Source organism: Anastrepha obliqua, chromosome 4 (genome assembly GCF_027943255.1).
Source record: "Anastrepha obliqua isolate idAnaObli1 chromosome 4, idAnaObli1_1.0, whole genome shotgun sequence".
NCBI lineage: Eukaryota > Metazoa > Arthropoda > Insecta > Diptera > Tephritidae > Anastrepha > Anastrepha obliqua.
This window is the reverse complement of record NC_072895.1, coordinates 46,911,145-46,927,160: the sequence shown is the minus strand read 5'-3', so window position 1 is coordinate 46,927,160 and position 16,016 is coordinate 46,911,145. Positions and strand designations below refer to the sequence as shown.

At 35.6% G+C, this 16,016-nt stretch overlaps 1 protein-coding gene across 2 annotated transcripts in view; it reads left to right on the top strand.

The window, feature by feature from the left end:
- LOC129243522 (protein dead ringer) overlaps positions 1–16,016 on the top strand; it is a 148,321-nt gene that overhangs the window by 97,571 nt on the left and 34,734 nt on the right. For both annotated transcript variants that reach the window (XM_054880594.1, XM_054880595.1), the window contains exon 6: positions 10,830–10,902. In XM_054880594.1, coding sequence (XP_054736569.1) covers positions 10,830–10,902 — 73 coding nt within the window. The remainder of the gene's footprint in view (positions 1–10,829; positions 10,903–16,016) is intronic.

Sequence of the window (16,016 nt, the reverse complement as noted above, 5' to 3'; positions counted from 1 at the left end):
TTGCCTCTGAAAGAACCTGCAAATTAGGAATATCGTAAAATTTATTTTTAGGCAGCCATTGATTTTTGCCAGAAAATATAGCCGTATTAGCATATTTCGCTTTTAACCCTGTTCATCTGTCCGTTACTATTCTGTCAGCCTTTCTAAAAACTCACTTCAACTAAACAAATGTGGTCGGCGCGCGTTATGAGTAAACTCACTGTAAAAAATTATGTTAAATAAAAATCGCCAATATTTCAACTAATTTTAGAATTTTCCAAAATTTTTCGTGATTGTAGTTTCTTTCGCTCATTAAATTATAGCGGGGAGAGGTGGCGTAGTTTCATAAGCTTATATTAATGTGATCATGTAAATTTCCGTTAATTGTTTATTTTGAATTTGTAATTTTTTTTAGTTTCTTTTTGCTATTCCCAAACAATTCACCAAGTTTTTAAAAATTCGATAAAAAAATAAAAAAAATCATGCACACTGGAGTTAATTCTTGCAAACTGAGATTTTTAATTTGTCAAGAGCTTTTCGTTTTCTTGTTTAGTACTTTTTAAAGAAATAAATGTACCCATATGTACACTGCGCAAAAGTTGATGGTTAGATTTGTTTACGTGTGATTTTGCATCTTCTTCTAACTTATGGATTTTGTCAACAAATTAGACATATATCTGTACTACTCACTCTAATTGTTATTTATAGTAATTACTCATCACATTTGACAAATCGCTACTGTTGTAGTTTTTAGTGACAGTTGACAGATCAAACTTCATTTAAATATCCATCACAAATGCATAAATGAAAATAGCACAATTCAAATTTACCGCTGTTTTTTCTTAGCATTTTATAAATAATAATACAGGTAGTTTTCATATTTTTACTATTATTCGAAGCCTTGCAGCGCGGTATATACATACATACATATGTATGTAGTACTGTACGAGGATTATGTTGGCTATTTAGTGTTAGGCGGAATCACAAAATTCCTCCGGCATCCAACAAACTGAGTGCTCCACATTAATTTGTTCTTGCCCTTTAATTCATTCATAGTTTAGTTTTAATACTACTAGTGTCCCCACCCTCCACGAATCAAAGCGCTGCAGCCATCCTGATAGTCAGCAGCAGCTGCGGCAGTGGCAGAATAATTGTTTCGTTGCCATTTCTAAGGATTTGTTGTTGATCTTACTTAATTTTGATTGCCTTCCCCTGTCAGCTGCATTATCAGGTCATTTTACAGAAGTGTCTCTCTTTACCGCCCCCGTTGGTATGCATACATATGTACATACATATATGCATTTATACATATGTTCATTAAAATTGGTTTGTGTTGTCCCTGCGCTCGATGAATGGAAGGCGGGATGCCTTCGTCTCCGATCGTCCACTGTCCTGCCTTCTCCTTCTTGTGCATGTGTATATTTATCCATTATTTTATTAGTGTTGGTTTCTACCAACCAATTGTGTTTGCATGTATGTATGTGCATGATTGGTATTTAATTGCGTGCTTCTAGCAGGGAATTTAGTAGATTGAAGGCCACTGATATCACCGCATTGTCAGGTCGATCGCTTATGCCATGTTAGAAATCACAACTCCACAACATCCAACTTCAATTCTATCGATTCGGAATATCTTTCGTTAGCGGCAATACATGGCAAGTGTACCGGACGCGGCCTTGATCGATTTCCGTGGTGTTAAATTGTATGTTAAGTGTAAACATGAATGTTTAGTGAAAAGTTTAAATTGTTTAGAAGTGATTACAGTGGCAATTACGAAAAATGGTAGAGAACTTTGTGGTATAAAAAATTAATATACAAAAAGAACAAAAACAATTTGCAAAGCGAATAACCTATGCGCAACAAAATTAAGTGACATTTAGCGAGCCAAGTGTTTTTGAAGTGAACGTTAAGAATCTTTTACTTGACTGGATTAAAAACAGCAACAACAATGTCAAGTACAGAGGAACTAATGGGGCAGGTAATACTTGTTGAAAATTTTATGCTTTTTTCCGAAAATAAACACCACAGTGACTGTCACTGAAAAATTCCGTATAATTTGAAGTTATTTAACACATGCGAGTATGAGGAGGAAATAAAAAATAAAGAAAATAATTTCAGCGAACCCTAGAACTATTTTTAAGCCAACCATTGATTTTTGTTACGGAATTAGCCGTATTAGCATATTTTGCCCTTAATTCTGCTTATCTGTCCGTTACTATTCGCACGGACTCAAAAGATTTAGCCGGAATACATAAATATTTGGGTTCATGCCATTAAAGTCGTCAGTTTCAATCTAAAAAAATACATTTATTACTTCTCTTTTTTCTGCTGTTACAAATTAGTTTGATCAGTCTATATCTATTATATGGTAAATTTGCATTAACTGTTCATTTTGGAATTTGCAGTTTTTTGTTGTAATTTTTTACTATTTTTAAAAATAGGCTTAATAAATTCAATAAATTGTGTTATATAAAAAAGTCATGCATAAATGGGTTAATTCGATAAAGATAAAGTTTATATTTGTGAAGAGCATTTGCTCCTATTGTTTTAGAATTTTCATGCCTGGCCACACTAGTGAACATAACGGTTGTATGAAACAGCTTAAAGAGGTAGGCATTGCCATACATAAGTAGTACAGTGCAAGTACAGTAACTGACTGACAGTGACTCGTTTCCACGACAGTCGGTTCTACGTTACCGAAACGACCCGGATTTATATCCGGCCAAGGACTGTCACTCCAGCAGCATTCCCCGTATGTAAATATGGGGAATGTTTATGCTGCTACAACAACAACAACAACAACAACAACAACAACAACAACTGACAGTAACTGACCGCTCATATGTTACTCACTGTTGATGCAAATATTCAAAAAATGCTCTAAATAGAGTTTATTCACATTCTTAATACCAATGCAAAAATGTTGATGGACAGATTTGTTTACGTGTGATTTTGCATCTACTTCTAACTTATGGCATATAGCTATACTACTCGCTCTAATTCCACGTTGTAATAAATAATGAAATAAATATTCATCACATGTGACAAATTGTAAAGGATGTAAGTTGTTAGTGACACACTAATAACAAAATGAAAATCGTCTTGGGGGGCTATCACGAATTTCGCCTGGCATCCGACGTAGTGAGTGCTCACTTTTAGGATGGCCACCTTGCTTTCACTCATTAGTTTGTTCTGCACCGTTATTTCCAACTTATCAACGGTATGAAAAATATAATTTTTAATATCATAATTTTTCTTGAATTTCTTACATCAATTCCCAATGCACGTGTCCCACAAAACAATTATCAATTTAGCGTTCCTCTCTCATAAGAAATGCATTTTTGTCGAGTGCATTATTTGTTTTACTTTTGCATATGTATGTAGGTGTGTATATATGTTTGGAATGTAAAAAGCGAGGTGTGTATCTTAAAGGAGTGCAGTGTCTTCTCACTGACTCTATTAGGGTAGCTTCAATTTCTATTAATTTCTTAGGCCTTTCTGCACAATCCTCAATGCACACGCGTTTGTAGGCGAGAAGGACGAGGAGAGCCGAAGAGCCAGTGCAGAGAATTTGTTTTTGCACAGTTTCGCTTTGATCCTACGCATCCTCCAAATGAAACTTTTTCGCAAAACTTCTAATACATGTGAACTAGCTCCCACGTACATATGTGTGCACTATACATTAAACTAGTTTTTCCCCGCCCGCAACCACCAAAGCTTTTGCTATGCTCCCATGACATTTTATGTGCTCTCGCATTCGTAATTCGCTCTCTCATTCGTAATTCGATCTCGCATTCGTAATTCGCTCTCTCATTCGTAATTCACGCTTTTATCAAAATTCACTTCCCAAATACCCTTCGAATCACATAATTCGCCATACAAAATTTTGAGAGTGAATTACCTCATTTGTGAGCAATTCAGTCAAAATTACCCTGCAAATTTGAAAGAAATCGTTATATTCTCAAATTTTTAGCGGAACTTTTTCGAAATACTTTGTCAAGTTAAAACGAAAGAGTAAACTAAAACAAAGAAAGAAGTGAACCACCCTTGAATAATAGCAAGAGAAAGTTATTTTACAACAGTGGAAGCAAAAAAAAAATTGTTAAAAAAATAATTATGTCGAAAAGTTATGGGAGGAGTCCAATTTACCTTCACCGCAACTTTTGTAGTAACTGAATATTTTAAATACCGTGAAGGTATCACTAACCTTTGAGATTTAACCTGGAAGTCCTTAGAAAAATTTACATGAGCTTGTGAATATTTTAATAAAATATCTTTTTATGCCTATATTGGGATCAATTCGTTTGCGAGACGGACTGTTAGCGCGCTGATGAACCTCCTTGAAATAAAAAGTATAGAATAAGAATAACAAGCAGACGTTCCCACGACAATCGGTTCTACGTTACCGGAACGACCCGGATTTATATCCGGCCAAGGAACGGGGAATGTTTATGCTGCTACAACAACAACAGAAACAATAAGAAACCGAGTTGAAAAAGTGAATTACGAATACTCCATGGAAACGGGATAATTCGTGAATTACTTAGCGAATTACGGACTTTTATTCCAAAGAACGCAATCCTCTTTACAAATGCGGCCAGACATTTCTGATGAATAAATAATTTAAATAGGTTCTTCGTTTATGTTATTAATAATATAAATTTAAATATTACTTACATTCATATAAATTTTGTTTCGATATTTTATGAAATTTAAAACATAAATTAAGAATTTAAATGTTTAAGTATTTGCACAACCCTTATGTGCATACATACATATTAATATATGTGTGCATATTAAAATTAAATATTAGCTGTACCTTAAATCAAATACCAGACCTGTTTCAATATACTCAATGCTATTTGGTCGTTGACCCATTTTCATGTTCAGTTACATATTAAGAAGGACCAAAAAAAAAATTTAATTTGCGCTTCCATGCATACCTCGTTACTTAATACATACATATGTATGTACATATTTGAATGCACCTAGATCCGTATGCGCAAGTGATGATACAAATAATTGTCGGTAATGCAGTTTTCCCACGTAGCTTAGTTTACCTTTCTTCTCATTCAATCTTATAACAAATTCGAGCGTGTGAATAATATATCCCTCTCATATCACTCTCTCGACAAAAGTTTTCTTGCACTATCTGTTTTCTCTCGACATATGTGAATTTGTTGGTAATTATAGCCGTTAGCTATTAATTATATATTTAGCATTTTTTTGAACAACGCTAACGGTAATATATTCCTTATTTATGTGCACTTTTGCTGATGTTGTTTGTTTTTTGTTCTCTAGGTGAGTACACATTCTTGCACTCATTTGCTTCTGTTTCGTATCCTCTTATTATTTTAGCAAACTTTAAATAGAAGATTTCATAATCAAGGCGAATCTGGACAAAGTGATTTGAGTGTTAAAATAAAAACAAATTTACATGCACTTTGTTTTTGTAATTTGGTGTTTAGAATGTCAAAATTTTAATCAGAATGTAGACAAACAAGCAAGCAAAAAGCAAACAAAAGCAAACAAAAGACAACAACAATAAAAAAAGATAACTCCAAACCACCAAAGAGCAAGAAAACCAAAAAAAGAATTCAGCTACTCTAGTAAATTCACCTTTTATGAATTTGCCTGGCATCGGTGAACTCTAGAATATTTAGTCGATAATCTCGAGTGTTGAAAGATACCTACGCTCTCTCTCTAGACGAATTTCCAGCTGCAAGTAGTCATATTTAAGTTGGAGTAAAATATTGGCCAACAATCGAGCACTACATATCTCAGATTCGCTCTTGGCCAGCGACTGTTAAAACATCGCCATGGTTCTCTCTTGTCAAAAACATCTGAGACTAGTCTTGTGACCCATGAAAACTTTATTTCCCTCAGCTTTTAAAAATAAAAAGTGAAATCGTTGCTAGTAAAACTTGTAATTATTGAAAATAAACAAAAAACCATGTACCTTTTGGGTTGGTAAAAAATTAAATAAGATTAAAGATCGTAATTATTAGATACACGGACTTCTACGAAATTTTGTTTTTCATTTATTTTTATAAAGACGTGTTTAAATGTTACGAATATTAATTAAACAGACAAACGATATGAATAAGTTCGTGCGGTTTTACAACAGATGGCGTAACTTGATTATTATTCCATCGATCCACATTTCCAAACATTCATTGGAGAGCTACTGTCGTAAGGCACAAACGTCAGTATAAGTTTTTTATTTGAAGCGTAAACAACAATATTTTTACCACACTTGAAAATGTCGAATTTCGTGCCAAATAATGTGTTTTTGCGGGGAATTCTTCTTCATTATTTTAATATGAAGAAAAAAGCAGCCGAAAGTCATCGTATCTTGGTGGAAGTTAAGGTGAGCATGCTCTAGCTGAGCGAACGTGCCAGAAGTGGTTTGCACGCTTTAAAAGTGGTGATTTTGGCTTGGAAGACGAAGAACGCGAGGGTGCGCCGCCAAAGTTCATGGATACCGAATTGGAGGAATTGCTCGATCAAGATCCGGCTCAAACGCAAGACGAGGTTGCAAAAACTTTGGGAGTTGATCAATCAACCATTTCCAAACGTTTAAAAGCCATGGGAATGATCTGAAAGGTAGGCCATTGGGTGCCGTATGAATTGAAGCCAAGAGACGTTGAACGCCGTTTTATGGCATGCGAACAACTGCTTCAACGGCACAAAAGAAAGGGTTTTTTGCATCGAATTGTAACTGGCGATGAAAAGTGGGTCCATTACGACAATCCAAAACGTCGGGCAACGTATGGATACCCTGGCCATGCTTCAACATCGACGTCGGCGCAGAATATTCATGGCCTGAAGGTTATGCTGTGTATCTGGTGGGACCAGCTGGGTGTTGTGTATTATGAGCTACTGAAACCGAATGAAACGATTACGGGGGATGTCTACCGACGACAATTGATGCGTTTGAGCCGAGCACTGCGAGAAAAACGGCCGCAACACGCCGATAGACACGACAAAGTTATTTTGCAACATGACAATGCTCGGCCACATGTTGCACAAGTGGTCAAAACATACTTAGAAACGCTCAAATGGGATGTCCTACCCCACCCGCCGTATAGTCCAGACCTTGCGCCATCCGATTACTATCTCTTCCGATCGATGCAACATGGCCTGGCTGACCAGCACTTCCGTAATTACGATGAAGTCAAAAAATGGATCGATTCGTGGATTGCGGCAAAACCGACCGAATTTTTCACAAAGGGAATCCGTCAATTGCCAAAAAGATGGGAAAAAGTAGTAGTAAGCGATGGACAATACTTTGAATATTAAATTTGTAACCATTTTACGTCAATAAAGTTTCAAATTTCGAAAAACAACGCACGAACTTATTCATAGTCCTGCATAAAAAATAATAACCGCAATTACATAAATAAAATAATAAAGGGTGATTTTTTAAGAGTTATAGGAAAGTTTTTCAAAAAAACACACGTCAAATTCAGAAAAATGCATGAAATTTTTATTTAAATCGAATAGCATGTAATTTAATGTTTGAAGATTATTTCATGCAAATATTGACCGCGACTGCGCTACAAATGGTCCATCCGCTTAATCTAATTTTGGCATACTCTTTCCAATGTTTCGGCCGGTATCTCACATATAAATGCTTTAATGTTGTCTTCCAATACGTTAATTGATGCAGGGTTGTCTGAATAGACATGAGCTTTAACATAGCCCCACAAAAAATAATCGAAATGCGTTATATCGCACGATCTGGGTGGCCAATTGACAGGTCCCGAACGGGAAATAAAATGTTCACCGAACTTGCCTCTCAACAAGTCCATTGTTACGCGTGCTGTGTGTCTTGCTGAAACCACATGCCATGCAAGTCAAGCTCTTGCATTTTAGGCAAAAAAAAGTTGAATATCATTTCACGGTAGCGCTCACCATTCACAGTTACGTTCCGATTCGCAGCATCTTTGAAGAAGTACGGTCCAATGATACCTCCAGCCCATAAACCTTTTCTGGATACTTTGGCAGCTCTTGTAATTCTTCTAGCCGATCTTCACTCCAAAATCGACAATTCTGCTTATTTACGTACCCATTGATCCAAAAATGAGCTTCGTCGCTGAACACAATTTTTCGATAAGAAAGTGGATCTTAAACTTTCTTAACAGAACACGCATTTTTATAATAAAATTCAATGATTTGCAAGCGTTGTTCGTTTGTAAGACGATTCATGGTTAAATTTTGGACCAAAATAAAGATGTTTGACAGTGAAACAAAACACGAAACGGGCGTCGCTGCTTAAACCAACTGTTTAAAAAGATAATAGCTAAAAAATCACCCTTTTTGAAAGTCGGGCGACTCAAAACAATCGAAAAACATTTCGACGGTACAGTTGGGTAGCGAATTGATTGTTGACTCGATTGTAATTTTACAATGATAACAATTCACTAGATTGCTTAAAAATCTTGGATTTTAGAGCTGTGATATTACAGGTCCATTTCTCTTTGAAAATGTTGCGGGAAACGCCATTCCGGTAAACGATGATTACAGATCGTAATGAACATCTTTTGCGACCGGAAATTGAAGACATGAACTTGGACGATTTTTGGTTCTGCCAGATGGCACGCCATGTCAAACTGCTCATGCCACAACCAATATCTTGCCATACAAATTCGGTAATCGTATTATCAACCGGCTCTGCGACGTCAATTGTACACCTCGGTGATGCGATTTGTGCCATTAGACTTTCGTTGGTGAAGAGTCGTATGGAACTAATGTTTTGCGAACGTTCCTTTGATTATTCGGGCTCTTAAACTGAATATCGAACAAGCCATTTATAAGTTAAGGCCGGAAACTGTCACCTAGGCCTTGGAAAACTGAGTTAACAGTATGCGCTACTGCGAGGCAGCGACATTAATGAACTCATGCGCCATAAATAATAGAAATGTTTGTTCTTTTGTTTTAAACATAAATAACCATATGGATCACCCTGTACTTTGAATGTGATGAAACATGTACATATGTAGATTTGGAATAATAGAACTTATAATTTTAAATATTTTATTATCCATCTTACTTTTTAAACACAAAACGAAATGCCGTCGGTAAAATTTCCGATTTCTCTTCTCAAAGTGTTCTAATATGCCGACGGTAATGTTAAAGGCAATACACATAAGTTTTAATTTCTATTTATAGTTAAATATTCTTGTTTTAATACGCTTTTATATTCAAAATTATTATTTATAAAATCATTTTTTACAATAAAAAATAAAAATTAATTATTCGCGCGTACACTTCTGTTAGATGTTTAGCCCAGCTCTCCTCCTCTTATTTGTGGCGTGTGTCTTGATGTTACTCCACAAATTTTTAGAATTCTCTGCTTAATTTTATTCTATCGACTATATAAATTATTTTCAATGATAAATAGTTATGTTAACGCACTTGTTTTTCCACTAATTTTCTCTCAATGGATATCATTTATTAGGCCTCCTTTACCCCAAAGAAAATGTCAAACTAATAATGATTACCAGATTATCACCACTTCAATGCTGTCATTGCCATAGCAATTACATCCCCAGACAGAATCGATAACATACTTCCAATGCATGTTCGCAACGTACCCCTCCGGAAGAGAAATGCAGCACCGCATAGAATTAGTGCAGCAATCAGCACACTTTTGTTTGTTCACACTTTTTTTCCCAATTCAAATTGTATGAAAATATTTAGCATCCACTGAAGTATGTACATATGTAGACACCTCTGTGTGTACAATACAAACAAAGGTGATAGGTGAGTGGTAGAGTTTGGTATCATGTCGTGTGCTTATCTATCTCAAAGGACTTTGAAAACAGAGGGGAACATTGAGAGAATGAATGAGGAAATTTGTATATGAGGGGCGCCCGTGTGGAAACAATGAAAATGAAAATACGATCCAATCAATGGTAGGGGTTTACGCATTTGAAGGGATGTTAGGGATATAAAGGATGCAAGGGATATAGGCGCATAGGCGCATAGGCGCACAACCAAAACATTTTGCCGCAATTGTGTGAAAGATATGGTAGGCGGTCGGTCGGTATTTTTTGATTTCAGTGCTGCTGCTGACACTGTGCGGCCGCAACCTTTTTCCACACACTGCTTTAAATGCTACCATACATATTTTTATTGCACTTTTTCCATACATTTTTTTTGTTTGTTTGTGCCAGGGTTAGCTGATTGGTTGTTTGCCAGTTGTTTTGTTGTTTCGCTTGTTTGCTTGTTTACTATGCGCTCATGAAACGTCATTTGCTACTTGCAAGACTAAGGTGCGCCTGCAAAGGTGAAGGACCCAGCCAAACTACTACAAAAAATAGAAGACACATTTCTTTCAATGGAAATTTGGTAGTTAGATTGGCGTATTGTCGAATTTTTCATAGCAATAGCGCATGCCAAACGAGGCGTGAATGTTGTTGTTAATGTTGTTAGCACGGTTACTCAGCTTATCTCGGGAGTCAGTGAGTTCAAATAGGGGTAGCGCACATGCATAGCCACTGCACCCTCAAATTATTGTAAATTTTTTCTCTTCCTACCTCGTGGTGGTGTATGTTGATCAAATGAGCGTCGTTATTGGCTGTGGCTGCGATTGTAGCTAAGGCTGAAGTTGAGGCTGAGGTGAGGTGCCAAAATAGTTGTTCGTTCTCTTGATGTGCTAATTTTGACCCAGAAGTCAAGCCGCTGTTAACGCTTGTTTTGTGTGTAATCATTCACTGGTCTTTGTGGTTTTGTTAGGTGGTATCTTTTTTTGTTTTTTTGCTTTCTTCTCAGCTGCCTTTTATTCCTTTCGTTAAACAATGTAATTAATTTACAACTTATTTTTCCCCTTATCTTTTTTTCAGCTTTACGAGATCACCGATGATCCGAGGCGGAAAGAATTTCTTGATGACTTGTTTTCCTTTATGCAGAAAATCGGTGAGTACAATATGCGGATTTCTGGCTAAATCTGCTATGACATAAATATGTATATAAATTAGATATCTCATTAGCCCATATATAAATGGAGGAAGAGAAAGAAAGATACCCTTAATTACATATTTACATACAAATATTTAGTTAGTGTTTTTCACAGTTTTGTCTTTGTCGAAGCCAGTTCTGCACACAGCTGGAACAGGAAATAACTGGAAGGCTTTTGTTAACTTTAGAATCTCCATCGAGCGTGTTCGATCCACAACTAAAAGATTTGTGCAATTTTCCAGCGCTTGCTGAGTTTATGTGAAACCCATTTTCCCAGTAGTACTCGTAGACCACATAGTAGTTAAAGGGGGATCCCAATTCCCTCACGGGCAAACTACCCTACAGGTCTCTGTTTATCCCAGCAATTTCCTGCAATGTCCCCGTGTCCAGGTACCCCGATAAGCCTAACATTAAAGAATTCAGAGAAACCAAGCATCCCCTGGCTAGCTTCTGACGCACCATTATCGGCCCAGGGCCATTTTTGCTGCTTGGCTGTCGGAGTAGATATTTGCAGAGCACTCGTACATTGCCTATGGCTCGGTTCAGGACATTGTAAATAGTTACTGATTTGGGCTTGCGCCGTGTTGCTGCATAGTATGAATTTCATGCAAGAAAGGGACGGTGTTAATATCGCAAAATATATAATTTCCAGGGCTAAATCCGAACCAACATTCATCAAACGCATCATTACTTGAATGGAGACGTTGAATTTATGAGTAGGACATGCAATCCAGATATCAGGCGAGTGAGTGGAGAGCTCTAAATCTTCGTATTCAGTCAAAAAAATATCGATGGTCACGATTTTTATGGATTACAACGGTATTTTACACCACGAAATTTTCACTGCAAAGTCAAACAGTTAATAAAGACAATTATTTGGGCGTTATGAGTTGCTTACGTGAAGCAATTGGCCAAAAAAGAAAAGATTTGTGAGAAAACAACTCGTGGTTTTTGCACTATGATAACGCACCGTCGCACAGTGCCATCACATCTGTGAATTTTTTTACCAAGAACGAAACGAATACCATCCAATAACCAGTGAATTCACCTACGCCTCCCTGCTACTTTTGATTGAGTCAAAAAACCAATACAAGGACCCGTTTTAACAGCCAAACCGAAGTGAAGAAAAAATCGAAGTCGTCAGAGCTATACGAAAAATAGAACTCCAGAAATGTTTGGAGATCTGGATTAAACGCTGGCATAAGTGCGCTGCAACTGATGCACTTTGCAGGTACTTTGAAGGCGATAATATTACTTTTGAGGAATTCACGTGTATTTTGCATTTTCTGAATATTCTCCGGGAACTTTTTGATCAAGGTGGTATTCTTCATAGATGTGCACTATGTCTTTAATATTTTCAAAAAATTTGTATTTTCACAAAAATTAATTAAAAACATGTCCTCCAAATTACAAAATTACATTTGAAAAATAAATGAAAGCAGTAGTTCTCGTAGATTACACCAACGCACGCGTTGCATGATGTCGTTCACAACCAATGATTGGCATATTTCAATTAAAAGCTCACACCGCAAAGGTGATTTTTTTTAATTATAATTTCTATTTTCTGAAAATATCAAATTGATTTCTTTTTCACAAGATACCAAATGTAGCAAAGCTAAAACTTTTGTGCGCACCCGTCCATGCCATCCTTGTTAGATATACATACATACATACATACATACATACACACATCCACAATGTGCATACAGCACCGATATATACGTATGAATGTATGTAAGACCCTTGTTTGTTATTTTAGTAGAATTTTCCCGTGAATTCTCGCGCTCATAATCAATCAACGCAAAATGTGTGGCTGTGCCATCGTGAGCATGGGCATGATCTTTCAACCACGACATTCCGGCTGACTGTCTGGTACTCACTTACCCCCTCCCCTTACTAGGCGTTGTGTCGTATGCCAACCTCCCTATCGCATTTGCATTATATATGTATGATTTGTCCGCGCTTATTTAGGGTGTTGCGTGTGTTCGGTTTTGAATAGCAATCGCTGAAGCAAATTTTCCACGTCACGGAATTCAATTACGGAAAGTATGTCGGATTGCTGCTCCCTAGTCAAGCATTAAAACTATGTATTGGCGAAGGAATATACAAATAAATTTTCTTGATTTTCTATTCATATCTTTGCTGCTGCAACAACTTGCTCGTGCATCGTACACACACACACACATATGTATATGTATATGTATGTAGTTGAGCACTTAGCCACTAACTTGGAACTCTGCTTATTACTTTCCTGTTGCTGGCTAGAAACTGTGGCCGCCATCACACAGTCGTCAAAATAGCGTCAAGTTGCCGTCAGTGAACTTTGTGACAGATTAAAATCCATTAAGTTGTCATGTCAAAAATGAAAAATTCAATTTCGAATGTGCGCGACTTAGGGCCGATGGCGGGTCTATGAGTTGGATGCAATTGGACAAAAGGATGTGTGGGGTACTTGCAAATACACGTATATGTTTGTATGTATGTATTCATGTGATTTGGCTGTACTACGTTTTGGTGAAAAGATACTATTTTCAAATAAGTAATGAATTATATTCAATTACCTTTATTTTAATTGACACTCTTCCGGTAGGCTTACTCTAATTTAATTTAGTATTATATTTATTATATTTTAATATTATTTTACTTTACCTTTTACCTGATTTCATTTAATTTGATCTTTTTTACTATATTTTCATTTCATTTAACTTGATGTTATTAAATTTTATATTATTTTTCAATTTTTTAATCTTATTTTATTTGATATTACTTGATCGGATCTTATCTAATCTTATGTTACGTTGTAGTATATTATATTGACTTATCGCATTTTGCTTTTCGTCGGTTATTTAGTTTTTGAATTTTATTTTGTTAAATTTTATTTAATATTATTTTTTGGTTTAAATTAATTCTGTTTAATTTTATTTACGTTTGTTTATTATTTACCTTATTTTGTTTAATTCTCACTTATGCTGTCTTATTTTGTCTTATCTTATGTTATGTTAGGGCAGACCAACTTGCAAGAGAAGTTACCTGTATGCCAGACATAAGTAATTTTATGGAGATACCTCTCGCAACTTGTAAGCTTCTCATTAAGGACACACTAATCAATTCTGCAAATCAAAGATGGATTAGCGCTAACACCTGTGAAATTGCTAGGCAAACATGGGCAAGGCTAAACTTACGTCTGTCCAAGAGTATTATAAAACTGAGTAGACCTCAAATCAGGGCCTTGGTAGGGGCCCTCACAGGACATTGTCTCATAGGAAATCATGCAAGGAGATTAGGCGTTTACACGCATGATTTCTGTCGTAGCTGCAGAAATGAGGAGGAATTGGAAACAATTCAACACCTTTTTTGCACATGCCCGGTTCTAGCCAGAAGCAGGAACCGATTTTTAAAATCCTTCTTTTTAACGAATATAGATAATCTATACACTTTGAGTATGAACAACCTTTTACGCTTTGTCAAAAGCTCAGGATGGTTCAATATGGAGAGGGAAATGTAGCCCAGCCCCCGCGGCTCACAACGGACCCATTTCGTGGTCTAAGTGGCATCGTTGTCTCTATGTGCGTTATGTTATGTTGTGTTATGTTATGTCATGTCGTGTTATGCCATGTTATGTTATGTTATGTTATGTTATGTTATGTTATGTTATGTTATGTTATGTTATGTTATGTTATATTATGTTATGTTATGTTATGTATGTTATGTTACATTACATGTTATTTAATTTAGCTATACATAATTAAATATTAATTTATTTGTTTAATTTTATGTAATCTTATGGTACTCAACTTCCTTTAATTTTATGTTTTTTTATCTTACTTCACTTTTCTTATCTTATCTTTTCTTCATATCTTCCCTTATATTATGACAAGTTATGTTATGTTATGCTATGTTATTAAAATATTATTTTACATACGTCGATTTAACTTTGTAATTAAATTTTGTTTTAATTTCATATTATTTGGTTAAACTTAATTTAATATTATTTGATTTGTTTAAATTAATTTTATTTAGTTTTAGTCAATTTGATTTAATTTTGTCTTATTTTAATATATGTATCTTACCATATCTTACTTACACGTTATATTATGCTATGTCATGTTATCTTATCTTACCTTTTCGTATTTTATAATAAAATAGATTCTACCTTATTTTATGTTATGGTATGTTATGTTACTTGTGGTTATGTTATGTTATGTACCTTAGTCTTTTGTTAGGTAAATTCTGTTATGCTATGTTATCTAAGATGTGAAAGGGATCTTATGTAATTTTATGATATTATGATTTATATTATTTTACTTTAATTTTATTTCTTTTTTATTTTATTTAAATTTTTTGTTTTAAATTTATTAAATGCGTACTCCTCCATTCGCTAGTCTCCTGAAAATGATTTGGTAACCGCATGAGCTCATGTCGACTTAATAGCATGCGTACCTACTTTCATAAAAACCTGCATGTCCACATACATACATATTTACATACATACACTCACATGTGCAATGTGCACAGGGCATATTTGTTCAAGAGCCGGTAGAATATGTAGCACACACGAAAATATGTAATTAAGTTTTAATAATAAACTTTATCGCTTTTGTTCTCACTTTGTTCGCTTGCAAGGGGCCCCTCTCCTCGTATAAGTATTTACATATGCACACTTAGGCCACTGTAACCGATATGCACCGGTACCGATACCTCACCAGATATGCTACTCTTATTAAAATATTCGAGTTGTTTATGTTTCTGTTGTTGTTATTGTTGTTGTTGCTGCTATTCTTGTGGTTAAAGCGTTTAATATCCGTACGAAAAACATTAACGTTTTCGATTAATGTCGATACAAGAGCACATTTGCATGCACTTGCATACGCTCACATACAAAGATACATGCGCATTTATGAGTACGTATGTGTTAAAGTGCATACACATGCGATGCAACGACAAAAAGTCATTCAATCCATCCATCCATCGTTCCTTCAAACCAAGCAGCCAAGCAGCCAAGCAGCCATCCGTCGTCCAGCACGTCACCGTAATGTCGAATGCAATTTTTTATCGACTGTGACGGAGTGCAA